Below are 23,183 nucleotides of genomic sequence, written 5' to 3' on the forward strand. Positions count from 1 at the left end.
TAGAAATATTTTTGCAAATGCTCGACTCTCATTGGGTCCGTCCGGTGTTTGGTGACGCGTTTTGTTGAAGATAACCAGGCCCGTGCGGGCCGATGTTGGTCTTAAATTATTTTATTAATACATCGGAGGTGCATAAGATTGTGAATCAAACGACGACGGGTGAAAGAAACTCCTAATGAACGTTTTAAATTTGTTATGCATACTTCCGCCTCCGCAAGATGGCTGCGCCCACTGCGCTTCGGATTCTCGAGCCAAGGCATAATCAAGTTTTCAACATAATACGTACTCGTTTATTGACAACACCGGCTTCGCCGGCTATAAAGACTTATGTGACTTCTAAGTGTGACAAGCGTGTGCACGGGATTCTTCCCAGAAGAATGAGTGGTCGCATTAGCTTGTACGGCTTAAAATGAGTGAGTTTTGTTTTGACGTTTGGGCCAGTTTTACATGTTGTATCCCTAAGGAATGAAACGAACGTTTTCCTGGCTTACAATTTTATTTGAAGTCACACATGCCTCAAAATACACTCACTTATATAGAATTGAATGCTGAATCCGAAAATGTAAGTGAAATTGCCTTGTTTTTTTAACATTATCTTCTATATATTCTAAATATATATCTGTGCAGTGTCTGTCTTGTGTTGTCTTGTCTTGTCACTGAACTACTCCCTCAAACTTTTGTGAAATCGTACTTTTCCAACTTGACCCACGGCGGGAGTATGCGCTCTACTGAGTGGCGTTCTAGTTTAAAATGCATTAAAACATTATTTTTTTTATTCTGCTTGTTCCCAGTCCATGATCATCTTCTCTTCCCCTTATCTTCCACCCCTTTTCTGTTCCAAAAACATAGCCGTACACGGCTGGCAGTCACCCCTTGGCACCAGCCAGCCCGAGCACCCCGAGTTCTGCCAGCGGCAGCAACAGCGGTGGAGGAAGCGGCAGCACCTGGGCAGCCGAGCAACTGAGCAAAACAAACCTGTACATCCGAGGCCTCCCACCAGGAACTACTGACCAGGACCTCATCAAGCTTTGCCAGCAGTGAGTTCCCCGACTGTTATGTAAAACCACCTATTTTGATCAGAAACAACTCCTGCACCAACTTCAAGTGTATCGCCCCGGGAATGTTTTTTTGTTTTCCCTCTTGCCAGCTTTCATCCACCATTCATTCCCAAATGCATGTAATGGTTGTAAATTGCGAGATATGTATGTCGTTTTGTAAAATTGATACGTGCATGAACCAAGTGTCACAACATGTTACGTCAATGGCCGACAGTTTCCACAGGTGGGGTGATGTTGATGAAGGAAGACTTTCAGTCGTGTCTGAATCTGAAGTTTTACAGCACAGGGGTTATAAGAAGTTCAGCCTTATTTGCATGAAAAACAAGACTGATAGTCTAAAAACAGTGTAGCCGCGCTTGTTTGGTACTTTAGTTGAATAGGATAGTATGATCTGGGTGCAGATACCAGTTACCAGGTAGCAAATAATGTAAGTAATACATTTTTTCAATAGACTCCACATTCCTGTGCCACATTCAGTTGAACGTCACCCATTGACAGCAGGTTCGTGAAGGACTTGGACAAAAAAAAAAGGACCCAGTCTGAATGTTGCTATATCCAGTCAATGGCGAAACTTCGAGTGGGCAATCCGCGAATGTCACGGATGGAAACCCTAACGTCGTTTCCTCATTCTGCTTTAAACTCAATATCCCTTTATTTTCATTCCAAACAGCATCATTCATCATTCCAATCACAAATTAATACTATAGTGTTAATGTATCAAAATATAATGTTAAATCATGAAATCACCATTGTATTGAGACATTAATAAGCCAGCGAACCGTCATCTGCCCTCTTCCGGATGCGTGAGCAAGATCCATGTGGATCACATTTCAAAATCATAATTTTATTGAGGAAATTCTGAAACCTCCAACCGACCTCACGACACCCGCTGGGACACCACAATGTTCCACAGAAGGTTATTATTATTTCCATTTAGTAAAATATGCAACTGTACTGGTTACTAAATGCTGTCCGTCCCCCTGTCATGTGTTAAGATTAGGATTAGGGTTACTCTCGGCCATCCTGCCTGCCCGAGAGTCGAGGCCGTCCTGCCAGCCCAAGAGTTTAAGCCATCCTGCCAGCCTGAGAGTCGACGCCGTCTTGCCAGCCCGAGAGTCTAGGCCATCCTGCCTGCCCGAGAGTCTAGGCCATCCTGCCAGCCCGAGAGTCTAGGCCATCCTGCCTGCCCGAGAGTCTAGGCCATCCTGCCTGCCCGAGAGTCTAGGCCATCCTGCCAGCCTGAGAGTCGACGCCGTCTTGCCAGCCCGAGAGTCTAGGCCATCCTGCCAGCCTGAGAGTCTAGGCCATCCTGCCAGCCCGAGAGTCTAGGCCATCCTGCCTGCCCGAGAGTCTAGGCCATCCTGCCAGCCTGAGAGTCGAGGCCGTCCTGCCAGCCCAAGAGTTTAAGCCATCCTGCCAGCCTGAGAGTCGACGCCGTCTTGCCAGCCCGAGAGTCTAGGCCATCCTGCCTGCCCGCGAGTCTAGGCCATCCTGCCAGCCTGAGAGTCTAGGCCGTCTTGCCAGCCCAAGAGTCTCGGCCATACTGCTAGCCTGAGAGTCTTGGCCGTACTGCCAGCCCAAGAGTAGAGGCCATACTGCCAGCCCAAGAGCAGCCCGAGAGTCTAGGCCGTCCTGCCAGCCCGAGAGTCTAGGCCATACTGCTAGCCCGAGAGTCTAGGCCAGCTGAGAGTCTAGGCCGTCTTGCCAGCCCAAGAGTCTAGGCCATCCTGTCAGCCCAAGAGTCTCGGCCATACTGCTAGCCCAAGAGTCTTGGCCGTACTGCTAGCCCGAGAGTCTTGGCCGTACTGCCAGCCCGAGAGTCTAGGCCATACTGCCAGCCCGAGAGTCTCGGCCATACTGCCAGCCCTAGAAAATTAAGTCTTGGTAAATTTTCCTGATTTACTTTGTAGATTCCACCATCCCATGGTGGGCTGAGTTAAGGGTTCAGCGTTAAATCATTTGTCCTTGAGCTGTTTGTCGAGCCTCGGTTTGTTTCTTGGACCCAACTGTATGACGTCACTCCGGTGGGTTGTTGGCAGGCCGTTGCATCAGTGAGTGTTTTTTGTTTCCTTCAGAAGATGTGTTAAGCCGGCTATCCCGTCTATTATAACCCTCTTGTAAACATTTAATGTCTGTCAGCGCATTTCGAAAAGAGCAGGCAGTATCCCGCCCTGGTTAAGAGCTGTCTCGGGAGCACTCTGTGACGACGTAGTGACCTGTCCAGGGTAAATTTTCAGATTATGGAAATGTTTGTGACTGTTGTGGAAGCCATGATGTCCATGAGAGGTATTGGAGCATCAAACAACCCCCGGTTCACGATTAGCTGCGTGACGTTTCTCATGTCCCCGCGTTAGTCACTTTGATTCATTCGTTCACACTTTATATTTGCCGAGGGGTTTTAGGAAGTTTATAGTTCCATTAATTTTATCGGTTCGTAGGATATATAGCTTCGATTTACGGGCACTCACCTTTGGTCTGTCTAGCCCGAGTTTGAATCTCGACGAAGCTATAAACTGTCACCCAGGTGTTTCACATGCAGGGCTTCGCCGTCACAAGGACAGGTGTCTCCACCAATGGACAGTGGACGTTAAAAATCCCAGGATTTGTTTGGCGAAGTTATGGGCGACACCCCGAGCGAGTTACAAATCCCCCTCGCCTTCAGTCGAACGCCAGCCCTGGCCATCCGGTTCGTGGAAGCCTTGAAAAGACGTGTTGCCCAGGCGACGTCACAAGAGGCCGTTGATGAAGTAGAGGAAGATGGCTGTCCCCAAAATCCACAAAAGCAATCGAGGGAAGTGCACTGAGGTCGCATTTGCTGTTTAATTACACCGTTCTGTCTATAACTGAAAGTAATCGCCCCTTGTTATTCTCATTTTCTTTTTTAATCTATGCTAGTTTTACTTGTTATGGGGTAAAAAAAAAGGGGAAAAAAAGATTGTGTTAGGCTATATCTACTCAGAGCTAATGTAAAACCTGAGAAACACACAGAAAAAGCCATTTTTAGCAGTTTCTTCTCCGCCGTTGGATTCATCAAGTGTGGACTTCAATCTTTATCCCAGACCCGGCAAGTGGACAAATAAATGGATGTGTTAAGGCCGGCCAAATCGAAATGGAATGTCTTTCCTTTAACAACACTAATGCATTCACCTGCTGCTGCCCCACGTGCTGACATGTGTGTAAATAAATTAACGTTGAACCAATCACGACGACGCCTTTGCATTTCAATATGGCGGACCTCTCTGAGCAAGCTTCTTTGTGTTCCGAGCTTCACTGTGTGTAACGATGATGTGACAAGGTGTCCTCATTTGCTTTTTTGCTCATTTGCTCCGCAACCAAATGTGGTGGATGGATTTTGTACCACCAAATGCCACCAAATGTGGACTCCACCAAATGTAGAGGTTATGCTTTCACTCCCTGTTTGTTTGTCTCTGTCTGTTTGTCTGGCTGTGAGCAGGACATCTCAAAGACGTATGGACGGATTTGACTGACACTTGGTGGACAGGTTGGATGTGTGACAAGGACAATTTTTATTAGATTTTGCTTAGGATCCGGATCCAATTCCGGATACTATAATTTTTCAAGCCATTCTTCACTATTGAGAGATATAGGGTCAAAAACGATGTATACCACGATATCTCAAAAAGTTATGGACGGATTTGGACGAAAATTGGTGAGCAGGTTGGATGTGCAATATGGACGGATTGATTCAAATTTAGTGAAGATCCAGATCCGGATCCGAATACGATAATGTTTTTTGTTTTTGTTTTGTTTGTCGTTGTTGTTTTTTTTACTATTGATAGGACCAAAATGATATATACCATGATATTTCAAAAAGTTATGGACGGATTTGGACGAAAATTGGTGAGCAGGTTGGATGTGCAATATGGACAGATTGATTCAAATTTAGTGAAGATCCAGATCCGGATCCGAATACGATAATGTTTTTTGTTTTTGTTTTGTTTGTCGTTGTTGTTTTTTTTACTATTGATAGGACCAAAATGATATATACCATGATATTTCAAAAAGTTATGGACGGATTTGGACGAGAATTGGTGAGCAGGTTGGATGTGCAATATGGACGGCTTTATTCAATTTTAGTGAAGATCCAGATCCAGATACGATAATGTTTTTTTTTTTTTAATGTTTTTTTTTTACTATTGAGAGATAGGACCAAAATGATATATAGCAAGATATCTCAAAAAGTTGTGGACATATTATGCCAAAGCTAGGTGTATGAGTTGGGTAGATAACAATAACACGGCGATTCGATTTTAGTTCAAGTCCGGAAGAAGATCCGGCCTATCAGTGGGATGTATCCCACTGATAGGCCGGATCTTCTTCCGGACGCCAGGCCTGGTGTGGTGGTCTCCTGTAAAGTATCAAGCACATGTCAAGAGTTCAAGCTTTTGCTGGTATGAACATCAGGTCCAGGGCAGCACAGCTTCCTTTAACATTCCTAGCATGGTTTTCCTCTATCTAATCCTGAAGTTCTTTCCTTGGGGCCATCTGTTTATTTTGTAGGCATGGCGTGGGAGGGTTGAGTTAGGGTATTAAATTAAGAAAAGGAAGAGAATGGAGAAAGGAGCCCTATTCATAGGGTTTGGTACAAGAACGGACACAACAATGCACTAGTTTCTCACAATCATTTATTAGTGTATGAGCAGGAAGCTGGTCTGCCTTCCGATGGCTCATAATGCTCAGATACCGAGGATCAAATCTCATATACAGTAATATATCGATGTGTCGATTGTGCACAAAGGTTTTTGTAATTCATGTTAAAGTACGGACGTCTATTAATTTATTTGATCAGTGTATGATCTTGATCTGTGCACATGCTGCACTTCGAGCTTTCGGCCTACGTAGAAATAGAATAAGAACAAGGAAGTGTCGTGTGTAGGGGGGATGAGGAGGACATTGTTGAGATAGATGGAGAAAAGGATTTTTAGGGCCAAAGGATTGGAGAGTGTGAAAGGAGTATTGAGAGAAGGGAAAGAAGTTTGGAAGGAGTTAGGTAGGGAAGGGGAGAGATTCAGATGGCACATGTATGGGGTCTTTAGGGTGGAGTTTGGGTTTGCTTAATGTAAAAACGATAGCAGATGTATTTGGCCTGTACAAAGTAGTACTTATCTTATTTTATTACAATTTGGAGAGAAAACCGTCTCAGTTTCATAAAGAAAACGAAGGTTCCTTGTGAACACCAAAAGTAGTCATAGTGGTGATCTGTTGAAATGGTGACAGTTGTGGTTTTAGAGTTTCTGGGTTCGCTGAACAATTTTAACTCTTGCGGAGTTAAAACTTCTGATGAAGCAAAGCGATACAGTGAGGGCCAGAGGAGGTCAGTTCAGCTATATTTGCATGCTGTAGCTAAAAGATGGCCGGAGCAGGTCAGTTCAGCTATATTTGCATGCTGTAGCTAAAAGATGGCCAGAGCAGGTCAGTTCAGCTATATTTGCATGCTGTAGCTAAAAGATGGCCGGAGCAGGTCAGTTCAGCTATATTTGCATGCTGTATCTAAAAGATGGCCGGAGCAGGTCAGTTCAGCTATATTTGCATGCTGTAGCTAAAAGATGGCCGGAGCAGGTCAGTTCAGCTATATTTGCATGCTGCATCTAAAAGATGGCCGGAGCAGGTCAGTTCAGCTATATTTGCTTGCTGTATCTAAAAGATGGCCGGAGCAGGTCAGTTCAGCTATATTTGCATGCTGTAGCTAAAAGATGGCCGGAGCAGGTCAGTTCAGCTATATTTGCATGCTGCATCTAAAAGATGGCCGGAGCAGGTCAGTTCAGCTATATTTGCATGCTGTAGCTAAAAGATGGCCGGAGCAGGTCAGTTCAGCTATATTTGCATGCTGTATCTAAAAGATGGCCGGAGCAGGTCAGTTCAGCTATATTTGCATGCTGTAGCTAAAAGATGGCCGGAGCAGGTCAGTTCAGCTATATTTGCTTGCTGTAGCTAAAAGATGGCCGGAGCAGGTCAGTTCAGCTATATTTGCATGCTGTAGCTAAAAGATGGCCGGCCCCTTATCCAAATCCAATTACGGTACACTGCCCATGCGTGCTTCCTTAGATGTGATCGGGTGGTGATCCACAGGAAGACAAACCAACCGTAACACCATTCAGACTCCACCTTGACCTTGAGCTGGTGGTGATTCAAACTTGAGGATGCCAATGTAGTATCTTTCCACCCCCTGCACATGCTTTAGATGTGTAAAGGTTTGAGGTCGATCTTGATCTGTCGAGCTTTCCCTGTCCTTCTAGTCTAGTAGGAAGACTAGGTCCCCCTGCACCCCCCGGAGATATACTTCTAATCAGTGTTTCTAGATTGGAAACAATGTGTAGAAAATGACTAGCTATGGCCCCAAGCTGAAAAAATGTCCCACATACCATTTTTATGCAAATTACTGCTGCCATTATCAAAAAAAGACTAGGTCCCCCTGCACCCCCCCGGAGATATACTTCTAATCAGTGTTTCTAGATTGGAAAAAATGTGTAGAAAATGACTAGCTATGGCCCCAAGCTGAAACAATGTCCCACATACCATTTTTATGCAAATTACTGCTGCCATTATCAAAAAAACGATTTTTGACATATCTCAGCCAATATTGCAGATAATTGAAAAATGAAGGTGTCTAGACCCATGTTTTGAAGGGCATAGATCATGATAGAACTATTCATAACATGATTACATGTGTCTATGGTATACTAGTATGCTAATTAGTGCTTTATTTACAAAATAATCACAGTTTTACGAAATAATAGACTCATATTAAGGTCCGTCTACACAGACGTTAACACAAAGTTTTATTTTTCTAAATACCCTGTGAAATTCACCGAATGCCCTGTGAAACCTGGGATTCTTCTCCAGCTTTTTCAAGGGCCCGACTTTTCCCTTCCCTTTGAAGGCACTGGTGCAGTCTTCTCCGCTGAACACATAGTACCCCAGGAGAGTGGCACAGTAGTCCTCTCCCAGGGATTCTGCCAGCTCAGAGACGTTGACAAGTTGGCGATGCTTCCCTGACCCTGTATCCAGGTACACCGTCAGCTTGATGTTGTGGGCATGGTGGAGCAGGATCAGGAGGATGTCTGTGTCCGGTGTTCTGACTACAGCGTTCTTGTATCCGATGGTAGCAGCATGATGGAGGTACAGAACCACCCTGGTATCAGTCTCTTCCTGGTTGCTGTAGATCGTGGGGAGTTCACGTACCTCGACCTGAAACACAAAAAGGCACCGCATTTCAATCACCAGTCACTGCCAGTTTCAGTATATCTCCGGGGGGTGCAGGGGGACCTAGTCTTTTTTTGATAATGGCAGCAGTAATTTGCATAAAAATGGTATGTGGGACATTTTTTCAGCTTGGGGCCATAGCTAGTCATTTTCTACACATTTTTTCCAATCTATAAACACTGATTAGAAGTATATCTCCGGGGGGTGCAGGGGGACCTAGTCTTTTTTTGATAATGGCAGCAGTAATTTGCATAAAAATGGTATGTGGGACATTTTGTCAGCTTGGGGCCATAGCTAGTCATTTTCTACACATTTTTTCCAATCTAGAAACACTGATTAGAAGTATATCTCCGGGGGGTGCAGGGGGACCTAGTCTTTTTTTGATAATGGCAGCAGTAATTTGCATAAAAATGGTATGTGGGACATTATTTCAGCTTGGGGCCATAGCTAGTCATTTTCTACACATTTTTTCCAATCTAGAAACACTGATTAGAAGTATATCTCCGGGGGGTGCAGGGGGACCTAGTCTTCCTACTAGACTATTCAGGATCAGCACGATGCCAGTTGAGCTCAGAAATTTCCCTTCAAGTTGCTGTCACTCATCCTCCCTTGACACCTGCATTCTTCCTCTCTCCTTGTTCGCCTCTTTCCCACAACCATTTTGCATTTATCAGCACATAAGCATAATGGTACTCTCTGATGTTGGCCACCACTGGTTTCACAAATGGTCCTCCATGTATTTTGCATTGACCAGTATATACTCGGTAGTGTATTGGCCGACTACTTCACCTGCTGTACAGGTTAATATTTATTTAATTACCCAGTCATTATTAAATTCTTTGCCAGGTTAGGGTAACCTATTCAGAACAGCACAGGCTGGTTCGCTTGATATGGTCTTGGACCCGGTTTGGCAAACAGCCTTGCCTTTGTGGCCTTTGTGGTCCTTGTGGTCCTTGTGGTCTCATCAAAAATAGGTGATTACTTTGCAAAATAGGCCAACGGTAATTTATTTTATTTTATTTTTTTCAAAATAAACAGAGTTGGAGTTGAAAAACACTGAAGTATGAAGCATACTGTATTAGTAAGGTCAGAAGTAAGGTTATTAATTCATTTCTAGCACAACTTTGGATTCCATTAGCATTGAAATTGAATCATCATGCCACTTAATCTGATTAGCTAATGGATGCCATTAATGAAATGCAGTTAAGTCAGGCAGCAGTAAGAGTTTTCATTTTAAGTTTGCAATATAACTTTGTTTTGCTACATTTTATGCAAATACTTGTTTTAAATTTGCTACATCGCCTTGCTGTTAATCTTGTAACCGATGAGCTGCAGAGGGATATTCAAACATTAGGCCCAAACTCGAGTTGTTATTAGAAGATGACTGGCCTTTTCAAACGATGATGTAAGGAAGAGGGGTGAGGGACCTTTTCCAATAATAGGCAGGAGGGTTGAGTGAATTATTTAAATAATATACAATACATTGTTAGTCCGTCCCATGTGCAGCAGGAGGCGGGGCATTGTAATCACGCGTGTGTGTGTGTGTGTGTGTGTGTGTGTGTCTGTCTGTCTGTCTGTCCGGGCCATAACTTTTTTGCCATTTGAGGTATTGTCATCAAATTTTCACCAGACCTTTATTATGATAAGATGGAGAAGGCAAGTTGATATTTCTGTCAAAAGGTCAAAGTTCAGCATCATATAAAATCATCAATTTTCAACCAATTGACCTGAAATTTCAATTTACCATTTGAGTTTTGTCATCAAATTTTCAATGAAGCTTTATTATGAGAATATGGAGAAGACAAATTAATAATCTGGTCAAAAGGTCAAAGTTCAGCATCACATTAAATCATCAATTTTCAACCAATTGACCTGAAATTTCAATTTACCATTTGAGTTTTGTCATCAAATTTTCAATGAACCTTTATTATGAGAATATGGAGAAGACAAATTAATAATTTGGTCAAAAGGTCAAAGGTCAGCCTCACATAAAATCGTCAATTTATGTCCAATTAAATCTTAAAATCAATCAATCTTAAAATTTACCTGGAATTTTACGAATTTGAATTTGCATATTGGGTCACACAATTGGTTCACCAATCAAAAGCTAGAAGCTGATTATTTTTTTTTAGATATAAAGCTCAAAGGTCAAGGCTGCATAAAATCATCAATTTTTACTTTGTATTCTTTTTTTAACCGTTTTCGTTATTTTGAGCATACAGAAGAAGAAGACGACTGATTACAAACGGATGGGCTCTGCATTTTCACATGCTATCTAGTTGTTGCTGTAATACATAACATAATACACAACACAATAATACACAACACATATCAGGAGCTGAGGTTTTTGTGATGAGAGAAAGGTTGATAGAAATTAATTAGGGTTGGAGCTTAATTAGTGCATACATCTTCATGGTGTGATTTACCTCTTAAAATGATTTTGAGGTGAGATTGTATGAAATTAATTGGTTTAAACTTTAAAGGATGGATGTTTGCGGAATGTGAAACTGTTTGGGGGGGGGGGGGTGGGTTGGAGTTTAGCGAGTATGAAACAGTTTGTGTTGGAGTTTGCATTACGTGAATTGGTAAGGGATGGATGCTTGCCGAAGGTGGAACTGATTGGGGGGCAGAATTTAGCGAGTATGAAACAGGTTGGAGTTGGAGTTTGTGTAATGTGCACAGATTTGGGGGTGGAATTTCCATAATGTGAACTGGTTTCGTGGTGGAGTTTGCACAATGTGAAACGGTTTGGGGGGCTGAGATTAGCTAACGTGATAGGTTTGGGGGGCTGAGATTAGCGAATGTGAAACGGTTTGGGGGGCGGAAATTTGCTAATGTGAAACGGTTTGTGGTTGGAGTTTGTGGCATTTGAACTGGTTTACGGATGGAGTTTGCCGAATGTGAAATTAATTTGGGGGTTGAGTTTGCATAATGTAATATGGATTTTTGGGTGGAGTTTCTATAATGTAATATGGATTTGGGATTGGAGTTTGCATAATGTAATATGGATTTGGGGGTGAGGTTTGGATAATGTAATATGGATTTGGGATTGGAGTTTGCATAATGTAATATGGATTTGGGGGTGAGGTTTGGATAATGTAATATGGATTTGGGATTGGAGTTTGCATCATGTATTATGGATTTGGGGGTGAGGTTTGGATAATGTTACGTGGTCCCCTCAGTGCATACCAGGTCTCGGTGACCCCCGGACCGTGAGAGGACCTTCGCCAGCAAATAGTATTATATAGGCGCATTCGCCACGCAATCCATAGGAATTTCACCCAGGAGACAACTGATGTGCAAGTATATATTTCCACTGGTAATGATACCAAACACTTTCAAAGACACAACCACGGAGATTTTCCCCGAGCAATCAACAATACACAACCAGGCACAATCAATATTACAACCATGTGAACTCATCTACACAAACTCTAAGATGGCCATCTTAATCTTATACATTCCTCACGTGAGCCCCACTCCTGACTCCCTCCGTGGTCAATGTCTCTCCTCTCCGCACACGGGCGGTTGGACGAACCCCGGGCGGACGTGCTCCCAACGTGCAGTCTCGTACTGGGGCCGCGGCTGCAGCGCACCTCCTTGCCAAGCCACGGGGCAAACCCAGCGCGGCGTCCAACGTGCGCGAGGCCCCAAGTGCGACCCTTACGCGTCCTTGTAGATGGGCAAAAACCCAGCGCGGCTTCCGACGCGAGCGAGGCCCAACGTGCGGACCCGTACGCGTCTTTGTAGACGGGGCAAAACCCAGCGCGGCTTCCGACGCGAGCGAGGCCCAACGTGCGGACCCGTACGCGTCTTTGTAGACGGGGCAAACTGTCCCGGACGCTTGGTTTCGTGCACGAACTCACGGTGACTGGACGTGTCAAAAGGTATTTACCGCCCAGGTAACTCCTCTCGCCAGACGTTTCGAAACGGCGCGTTTTCCACGCAGCGCAAGGTCGCTTCCACCTTTTGTCGGAGCCGGGCGAGGAAGAAGAAACCTCCTTCTTTCCCTCGTGTTTTTTCCTCCTCCCTTTCCGGTCACTTCCGTTTCCGGCCACTTCCGTTTCCTGCCACTCTTTCAGAAGGGCTCCTGACCCTCCAACCACAACAACTACCCAACAACTTAATATACTACACCCGGAAGCAAAGACCTGCATGGTAATTCACATTCATTCACATAAATATGTAACACTCCCCCCCTTCAAGAAAGAAAGTTTGAACCCAGCGAAAACTTTCTTTGCCGGCCAATTTGAAGAAACAAACCCAAATAACTCAACCCCCCCCACATTATCCGTTCCCCCCGGGCACAGTTATCACTTAAAAATAAAGCAACCACAATTTCACCCCAACCCCTCCAGATTACTCCCTCTGGACTAAGTACCAACAACGACCTTGTCCCTGCCAAATCAAACTCCATCTCAGGACCCCCTGACTTTGCCCGTCCGTATCTTGGGAATGAAGGTTAAGGGGTTGATCAAAGATCCAAAGTTACGCAACTCGATAGCACTTTTTCCGGGAGGCCAAGCCGAGTATTCACTACATGGATGCCTTTAGGAACGCGGAGTTCACGGTTAGTCCGTGCAGGAAAGTTCTCTACATGGGCGCCTTGAGGAACGTGGAGTTCACGGTTAGTCCGTGCATGAAAGTTCCCTGCCTGGACGCCTTTAGGAACGGCGTTCACGGTTAATTCGTGTAGGAATCTTGGCTCGGCGGCTCCGCCGCCTTCAGTGCTTCAACTTTTCAGAACTTCCCTAATAATTATGGTGGGACCACTGGTCCCTGTAGTCCCATGAATAGCGGTCTCCTTCTCGGCCACCACCAAAACTACCGCCCAGTTGTCCTCTCCTGTAGACCTCTCGACGCCTACGAAATGCCTTCCCTACTGTTATGGTCCGACCCTCCAAATCCTTGCCATTCCAATTCTTCTCTGCCTCTCTGGCGTCTTTTGTGCTGGCAAACGTGACAAAGCCGAACCCTCTTGACTGTTGCGTTTCCCAGTCTCTTACCAACCGCACTTCCACCAGCGGCCCATATCTGTTGAAGACAGAGGTCAGAACTTCTTCCTCTGTTTTGAAGTTCAGTCCCCCTACAAATAACTTGGCACTTTTGTCGCCATCCCGAGCTGGTGTGGCGTTATTTTCCCTGCTGGGCTCTTTACCAACCCTCAGGTTACCATAAACTTGACCCCCGGCCAAATCATTCCCAATAACCACAGATACACCCTCTACAGGAAGCGTGGCTTGTAAACCGACGGTGACCGGTCCTGACACCAAATCGGACTCCAAATGGATGACATGAAGGGGAGCACTAACACCGCCCCCGATCCCCTGTAAACGAACACTATCCCCCGTTGCCGTCTCCTCGGACCATGGCAAAATGCCTTCAAGCATTAAAGATTGATGTGCCCCTGTGTCCCTCAATATCCTAACCGGTTTCCGGTTAGTCGAGGCTCCATCCCGTGACACAAACCCCTCTGAAATAAAGGGTTGGTAACCCTTTTGATGGCGATTTCTCACAATGGCCATTGCGTTTGGAGTCGTAGTAGTCGGACTCCGCTCTGGGTCTTCGCTTTTCCTGCGGTAACAACTGGACATCAAGTGTCCAGGTTTCTTGCAAAAAGCGCAAGTAGGCCCGGAGGAAAAACTCGTGGTCTGCCTCGGGCCCCCCGAACTATAAGTTTGTCTTGGGCCCTCATCCCTCCGATTTCGAACCGGTGGGGTATCATAGTTGTCCCCATAATCCTCTCGAGGCCGCCGCCATGTATGGTCGTTCTCCGCACCTGCTGTTCCCCACCTCCCCTGCGGAGATCTAGGCGAGGAGTTAGGTTCCTGGACCCCTATTCGGTGGGTTAAGGCATAATCATCTGCCATGGTGGCTGCGTCCCACAACTTTGGTACCTTCTTTTCCTGCAGGTACACTTTGATGTCCTCGTGGACACACTGCTGGAATTCCTCCACCAGGATCAAGTCCCGCAATGTCTCGAAGTCTTTCCCGACTCCTTTTGACTCACACCACCGATCAAACATGTTTTCTTTCACTCTGGCAAACTCCACATGGGTCTCACTCTCCCTCTTCCTGGCATTCCTGAATTTTTGCCTGTAAGCTTCCGGGACCAACTCATAGGCCTTGAGGATGTGCTTCTTCAGTACCTCATAATCTGCACATTGGTCCATTGGTAGCGCCGAATAAATTTCCTGAGCTTTCCCCACCAGCACACTTTGTACGAGTATGGTCCAGGCCTCCTCCGGCCAGTTTAATTGTCGAGCCACTTTCTCAAAGTGTGGGAAGAATTTCGCGACTTCCTTTTCACTGAACGGTGGAACCAGCCTCACATGTCTGCCCACATCCCAGGTTTTCTGGTTAGGTGTCGACCCCGTCAGCAAGGGTGGTGCCTCTCCCCGTTCTCTCATTAACTCCAGCTCCTTGAATTTGATTTCTTGCTGAAGCTCCATGTCACGTTCCTTTAATTCCCTTTCCGCTTTTCTCTCCTCTGCTTCGAGTTCCCTTGTTTTCATCCTTTCTTCTGCTTGTTTCTCTTCTCTCCTCTCCTCTGCTTTCCTTTCTTCTTCTGCTCTTTCCTTTTCTGCTTTCCTTTCTTCTTCTGCTCTTTCCTTTTCTGCTTTCCTTTCTTCTTCTGCTCTTTCCTTTTCTGCTTTCCTTTCTTCTTCTGCTAACCTTTCCTGGAGTTCTCGTTCCACTCTCCTTTCCTCTGCTTGTTTCTCTTCTCTCCTCTCTTCTGCTTTCCTTTCTTCTTCTTTTAACCTTTCCTGGAGTTCTCGTTCCACTCTCCTTTCCTCTGCTTGCTTCTCTTCTCTCCTCGCTTCTGCTTTCCTTTCTTCTTCTTTTAACCTTTCCTGGAGTTCTCGTTCCACTCTCCTTTCCTCTGCTTGCTTCTCTTCTCTTCTCTCTTCTGCTTTCCTTTCTTCTTCTTTGATCCGTTCCTGGCTCCGTAATTGCAACTCCAGTTTCCGGAGCTCCACGTCTTCTGGTTCTTCGGGTAGCCACTCCCAGGCTAACTCGTCCCATGTTCCTAATCCCACCATAGATTGTATCACCGTGGCCTGCAACTCTGCCTTCCTCAAATTAGTTCGGACCTCCAAGTTAAAATGTTTGGCCAATTTCAAGAGATCCGACTTTAGCAACGCTCGGAACTGTGCCTCACTCGGGGTTACCCCAAAGTTCTGTGCCACAAACGCCATGGTGCCTATCGTTAACACCTGTTAACCTTCACCCCAAGACTTTCCCCAATTTCTCAAAAAAAAATATTACCAATTAATAATTAATTAATAAATTTTAATTACCAAAAATATTATTATTTTATTATTTTATACACTTTTAGATCCCGGACGTAGACCCAATTGCGAAACCGCAAATCGTAATTTGGACGAGCCCCCAATTCTGTTACGTGGTCCCCTCAGTGCATACCAGGTCTCGGTGACCCCCGGACCGTGAGAGGACCTTCGCCAGCAAATAGTATTATATAGGCGCATTCGCCACGCAATCCATAGGAATTTCACCCAGGAGACAACTGATGTGCAAGTATATATTTCCACTGGTAATGATACCAAACACTTTCAAAGACACAACCACGGAGATTTTCCCCGAGCAATCAACAATACACAACCAGGCACAATCAATATTACAACCATGTGAACTCATCTACACAAACTCTAAGATGGCCATCTTAATCTTATACATTCCTCACGTGAGCCCCACTCCTGACTCCCTCCGTGGTCAATGTCTCTCCTCTCCGCACACGGGCGGTTGGACGAACCCCGGGCGGACGTGCTCCCAACGTGCAGTCTCGTACTGGGGCCGCGGCTGCAGCGCACCTCCTTGCCAAGCCACGGGGCAAACCCAGCGCGGCGTCCAACGTGCGCGAGGCCCCAAGTGCGACCCTTACGCGTCCTTGTAGATGGGCAAAAACCCAGCGCGGCTTCCGACGCGAGCGAGGCCCAACGTGCGGACCCGTACGCGTCTTTGTAGACGGGGCAAAACCCAGCGCGGCTTCCGACGCGAGCGAGGCCCAACGTGCGGACCCGTACGCGTCTTTGTAGACGGGGCAAACTGTCCCGGACGCTTGGTTTCGTGCACGAACTCACGGTGACTGGACGTGTCAAAAGGTATTTACCGCCCAGGTAACTCCTCTCGCCAGACGTTTCGAAACGGCGCGTTTTCCACGCAGCGCAAGGTCGCTTCCACCTTTTGTCGGAGCCGGGCGAGGAAGAAGAAACCTCCTTCTTTCCCTCGTGTTTTTTCCTCCTCCCTTTCCGGTCACTTCCGTTTCCGGCCACTTCCGTTTCCTGCCACTCTTTCAGAAGGGCTCCTGACCCTCCAACCACAACAACTACCCAACAACTTAATATACTACACCCGGAAGCAAAGACCTGCATGGTAATTCACATTCATTCACATAAATATGTAACAATAATGTAATATGGATTTGGGATTGGAGTTTGCATCATGTATTATGGATTTGGGGGTGAGGTTTGGATAATGTAATATGGATTTGGGATTGGAGTTTGCATCATGTATTATGGATTTGGGGGTGAGGTTTGTATGATGTAATATGGATTTGGGATTGGAGTTTGCATAATGTAATATGGATTTGGGGGTGAGGTTTGGATAATGTAATATGGATTTGGGATTGGAGTTTGCATCATGTATTATGGATTTGGGGGTGAGGCTTGAATAATGTAATATGGATTGGGGAGTGGAGTTTGCATTATCTAATGTAGACTTGTGGGTGGAGTTTGCATAATTTAATATGGATTTGGGGGTGAGGTTTGGATAATGTAATATGGATTTGGGAGTGAAGTTTGCAACATGTGAACTGGTTTGGGATGGAGTTTTGAGTCATGTGAAATGTTTTTGGGGTCAAGTTTAGCTAATATGATGATGATGATGATGATGATGATGATGATGATGATGATGATGATGATGACGGGTCTCATCGAGCAATGATGACGTGCTTGACATCATATTGCCTTTCTATGGCTGGTACACACGAGTAAGTGTGTGGTATAGACGGGGGTCCCCACTCCTCTCCGTCTCTCTGCTGGGCATTGGGGAATTCACCCTCTTCCGCCCGTGCTGTTGGAGTCGAATGGACTCTCATCCGCCAGATGTGCAGAGCCATCTGCCATTTAAACCGCATGGCTGCAGACCGCTACCCTGGTAAAGGGGGCTGACAGGTACTACACCTTGCCCACAGGTGACCTGGGGTTATGCAAGGCAGTGGCATCCATCTCCCTGAGGTATCAGCAGACACCCGCATACCCAAATGTATGCGGGTGTCTTCTGATAGCTAATATAACACCGGTTGTGGGGTGTATTGTGCCTGTTGTGAGGCAGTTTCATGGTGAGGTTTGCTAATGTGATCAGTATTGAGCATGAGGTTTTCCTAATATTAAAGAGCATTAACAACAAAACTCTTGATTTTACTCATACAAATTTGGAAAGTAAATCCTCACTCCGGAAAGAAAAGTAATGTTTCTAATGAAAACGAAAGTAATCATGGTGATCGGCGAACATCTTGTCATTAATTGGCAAGAGTTGCTGTTATTTTAGTCTTTTTGGCACAGCGGAACAACTGAAGCATTTGGGAAGTTAAACGTCCAACAATGCAAAGCAATACATTATTAAACTCCTCAGCTGATGCCCAATAAATAATTGTTAAAACGACATTCTCGGGCTATTTCATCCACCTTTGTTCCATTTTTCCCCCCTTGTATTATGGCGAAATAGCTATTGTGTTTGCTTGTATGTTCAGTATAGGTATATGCATAGGTATAATTGTGTATATAATACGAAATAGGCAAAGCCTAGAAATGTACAAAGAAGCGGAGAAAAATAAATAACTGAAAAATATGTATTGTACAACGTATATGCAAAGAAATACCAAGAAAGAACAGCGGACTTTACTCTCGCCTCATATTTATCTTTTGTTCTCAAATCCAAATTTCTAGTGTACATAGCAATAATAACAAATTTGACTTTAATGTTCCAATACTTATGGAGTTCACTGTATATTTACAGACATACATATACATATATATATATATACAGTATGTGCACAGCAGGTGTGTATATATGGCAGATATATGGCAGATCTATGGATATATATATACATATACAGTGCATTCATAAAGTATTCAGACCCCTTCACTTTTCACATTTTGTTACGTTGCAGCCTTATGCTGAAATCGTTTAAATTCATTTTTTCCCTCATCAATCCACACTCAATACCCCATAATGACAAAGAGAAAACAGGATTTTAGAAAGTTTTGTAAATTTATTAAAAAGAAAAAACTGAAATATCACATTTACATAAGTATTCAGACCCTTTGCTATGACGCTTGAAATTTAGCTCAGGTGCCTCCCATTTCTCTTGATCATCTTTGAGATGTTTCTACACCTTGATTGGAGTCCACCTGTGGTAAATTCAATTGATTGGACATGATTTGGAATCTATATAAGGTCTCACAGCTAACAATGCATATCAGAGCAAACACCAAGCTATGAGGTTGAAGGAACTGCCTGCAGAGCTCAGAGACAGGATTGTGTCCAGGCACAGATCTGGGGAAGCTGACAAAAAAAATTCTGCTGCATTGAAGGTTCCGAAGCGCACAGTGGCTTCCATAATTCTTAAATGGAAGAAGTTTGCAACAACCAGGACTCTTCCTAGAGCTGGCCGCCCGGCCAAACTGAGCAATCAGGGGAGAAGGGCCTTGGTAAGAGAGGTGACCAAGAACCCTATGGTCAATCTGGCTGAGCTCCAGAGATCCTGTGTGGAGATGGGATTAACTTCCAGAAGGACAACCATCACTACAACACTCCACCGATCTGGGCTTTATAGCAGAGTGGCCAGATGGAAGCCTCTCCTCAGTGAAAGACACATGAAAGCCCACAGAATCTTGTTTCTCACAGTCTGAGAGTCCTTTAGGTGCTTTTTTGCAAACTCCAAGCTTGCTTTCAAGCGCCCGTAACAATATATATATATATATATATATATATATATATATATATATATATATATATATATATATATTGTTATGTCGGGGGGGATAGAGGAATATCTAGAGCCAGGTAGATCTGCATAGGTAGGTGCTCGACTGTCGTGATAGGGAATCTACCTGTAATAAGTTCTGTGTGTAGCCCAGATGTCGGTATAAGTCGTATCTGTGTCCCCGCCACGAGGGGGCGGGGTGTGCTAAATAGTACAGGGATTATGGATAAAATTCCTTTGTCGTTCCCTCTGTCGCCAATCCAGTGTCCATTATGGCAACGCACTCATTTAGACACTTAGATAGGTCCCATAGTGCACACATTAATTAAATCCCCTCCCTTACAAAAAGACGCACCGGAAAGACAAGCAGGAAGCGGCCGCGTACAGCGCCGACGTGGGCGTCAAACATCGTGCAAGGCAGGCTATAACCACGCCCAGGGAACGTGTGATTGGTTGAGGTGGAAGGCGCGAACATTCGGCCAATCAGGGCAGAGGGCACCAAACCACGACTAAGAACAGGTTGTTGATTGGAGGACAAGCTGGTGATGTGGGAAGGCGCGAAAAGATCGCAAGGAAGGGAGGGACGGATTGGAACGCACGAGAATTGACGTCAGACCACAGGGAACAAAACGGGTGATTGGCGGGCATTCTGGAATCTCCGAGTTCTTCAGTCTTCGTATTCTGTTCGTGCTGGCTCTTCGCTCTGGGTGCTTGTGCTTTGGTGTGTTCGATTCCGGTGCTTCCCTGGTCGTCTTTCCGGCGTTCTTACCTGGTTCTCCCCTGGTGGTCGTTCGTTCTTCTTTCCTGTGTTCGTCCCTGGTGGTCGTTGGCGTGTTCCCTGAGTTCTTCGTGGTGTTCTTGGCTTGGTGTTTTGAGCGGTGCTTGGAGTGAGGCTAGTGCCTGTGTGTGAGCGGGCCTACCTGGCAGCGTGCGCTGGACTAGCGGAGCGCACAAACGAGGCGGACTGAAGCCTTCTTCGCACCAGCATCGGAGCCGGACGGAGACGCGTTGGACGACAGACACACCATACAGACAGATAAGCTCACACCCACAGACACACAAATACACGACGATTCTTTTATTTAATTCATTTCCTTTGTCTCGTATCCGAAATCTGTGAGTGGGGACGTCCCAACCTAGAATTTAGTTTATCACCGCGTTTCCCTGTCCCGATATTTATTTTGAATAAACCCTTCTATTATTTTCCTTTTCCATTCAAAATCCTGTGTTCGTTTTGAGTTCATTCCCTGCAGGATTGAGGGCTGTCGCCGGATCGCTACAGGTACGTGCTTGCCGCTTCTTCCTCTTCATTCTTCCCCCCACGCTTTTATAGTCGAATCCGTAATTGATCATCGCCTCCATTAAAACCCGTTTGGGTCATCCGCGGTCCTACGGTATTGACCGAGGGATTCGCGCGACAATATTGTTACGGGCGTCGGGGATGAGGACCTGAGTCCCAAACGTCACTCCCGACTAAGTGTGTTCTAGGGTGAATTATGTCAGCGACCCTAAGTCCTATCCCCAACCCCCCGGGCCGAGGCCCGCAAGCTGGCCAAGCGGTTTTTGGAAGCTTTAACTTTTGGCTTAGTGCAAGGAGTTTAAACTGCCACACTGGCAGCTCAGGGGAGCTTGCAACCCGATCTGAAAAAGGTCAATCAAACAAAATGAAATACAATCAATTTACTTCAAATAATGCAAAACGATACAATAATCAAATCATATAAGTACAAGTATGACAGACTTAATTAATTTATAATGACAGACTGAAACAATTAACACAGGCCACATACAACCGATACGAAAGGCCGACACAACACTCTATCTATCCCAGGGAAGGGAAAGTAAGCAAAGTAATAAAATAATATTCAGCAGGGAATTTAAATAAAATGTGATTTGAGGATGGGGATGGAATGGGGTTCAGGCCTGTTTGAAGAGCAGCTTCATCAACGTTTGTCAGAGCGGGCTTGGCGGGAACCAAGGTTCATTAACCTCCTTCATACAACACAGCAAATCCCTCAGCTCAGAAAGATCGTGGAGGTCGAGTCTCTCACACCAACAAGCTCTCTGAAGCCGTTCACACCATGAGCAAGGATCGCGTTTCCACCACCCCAAAGAAGCACCTTTTTCCACACAATATGCTCTTTTCCTTTTTGTCCACCTCCTTCATGCACAATGAATCCTTCAGAAAGTTCGTAGAGATCGAATCTCTCACATCAAAAAGCTCACCGAAGCCGTTCACACCACGAGCAAGGATCGCGTTTTCACCACCCTGCCAAGAGCCGCTCTTCTTCCTTCTTCTTCCTCTCTCCTTTTCCTGCACTTTCTTGCTTGAAAGAAAAAGGGTTGAATCCTTCCCAAATCTGTTTTTGTGCAACACCACCAACAGTCAAAATCACGCGGCGTAAAGGGAGTGGGTATGGGGTAAACTTTAAGAGAAAGGAAAAATAAATACGAAAAGGTCCTATTTGGGGAACCACAACTGAACTGGCACCCCTATGCAACACATCTCAAACAACACGACTCCCAAGTGACCGACATTCCCATACACGCAACTATATATATATATATATATATAAGCATATTAGGCTAAAAGCAGAGTAGTCTCGACTAAACCGCTTCAATATGCCCCTAAAGACATGTCGTTGCATTGCTGGCGTCATACACCGCAATTGGAGGTTGGTGGTGCAACTTGTGAAGTTTAAATAACTCAGGCATTTATTTTTTCAATACCATTCAATAAGTGACAAAATGAACTAGAATGGTACTTCTTAAAGCGCATACATCCACCAGGCTGGACAGTCTGTTTTGTATCCCACTAAAAGGTCACTTACCTTGTCACTTTCCCAACTCATCCACTCAAGCTTTGTCATAAGACATCCACAACTTTTGGAATATCCTGCTACATAATCGGTGTTGGCCCTATCACGTAATAGTGAAGTCACTTTTTTAAAAAAAATTAAAATCTCGTATCCGGATCAGGTTTCGAATCTTCACCAAAATCGAATTGATTCGGTTTTGTCACACACCCAACCTGCCCACCATGTTTCGGCCGAATCCGTCCATAACTTTTTTTAGATATTGTGCTATATATATCGGTTTTAGCCCGATCACTCAGTAGTGGAAAATCATTAAAAAATTCTTTGATACAAATCAGGATGCGAATTGTCACCAAAATCTAATTCTTTTATCCTTGTGACATACCCAACCACACCACCAAATTTCGTCCGAATCCCTCCACAACTATGAGATATCCTGTGCACAATCAGACAAACAGACAGGCAAACAGACAGGCTTGAAAACAGCCTCCTTCCACCTTTGGTGGCAGAGGTAATAAAGTCTCTCCCCCCCCCCCCCAAACAAAATACCATCTTTGGCAAATGGAAGCACGAGCGAGCACTAGACTCCCCCACGTTTTTGGTGTCCTGTTCATTGCAAAGTGTCATTTATATACCATATATGAAGTTCTAGCAGGACATTGACATGAAAGTTTAGGACTTTGGAATGAGAGTTCATAATGTCATTCTCAAAACCTTCCTGAGACACACCTTTATGTCAGCTACTGAATTCCAGCAGACCACCATTGGTACCCTGAATATTCTGGAAATAAAATGTAATCTGACTCTGTTTGCCAGTGATTTTGGACATACATATATGTATCAAGAGGGGGAGAAGCTCTGCTTTTATAACCCAAACTTACAACAAAGGAGGAGAACACCTGCTCAATACAAAATTGGCTTGGGGACTCCGGAGTATCCCAAAACACCTGAACCATCGAAGGCAGTACTTTCTTCTACAGAGGAAGCACACACACAAAGGGGACTTGGATTGATCGATCGCAATCAACTAACAGCACAGCTCCATTATGTCCAAGCCCAATTGAATGAAATGGAATG

General features: G+C 45.1%; 1 protein-coding gene across 4 annotated transcripts in view; it reads left to right on the forward strand.

Moving 5' to 3' along the window:
* Nucleotides 1-23,183, forward strand: part of LOC137429920 (RNA-binding motif, single-stranded-interacting protein 1) — a 508,487-nt gene that overhangs the window by 247,910 nt on the left and 237,394 nt on the right. For all 4 annotated transcript variants that reach the window (XM_078779968.1, XM_068120301.2, XM_068120302.2 and 1 more), the window contains exon 2: nucleotides 850-1,037. In XM_078779968.1, the coding sequence (XP_078636094.1) occupies nucleotides 850-1,037 (188 nt within the window). The remainder of the gene's footprint in view (nucleotides 1-849; nucleotides 1,038-23,183) is intronic.

This window comes from Myxine glutinosa, chromosome 6 (assembly GCF_964187855.1).
Source record: "Myxine glutinosa chromosome 6, kmMyxGlut1.1, whole genome shotgun sequence".
Classification (NCBI taxonomy): Eukaryota; Metazoa; Chordata; class Myxini; order Myxiniformes; family Myxinidae; genus Myxine; species Myxine glutinosa.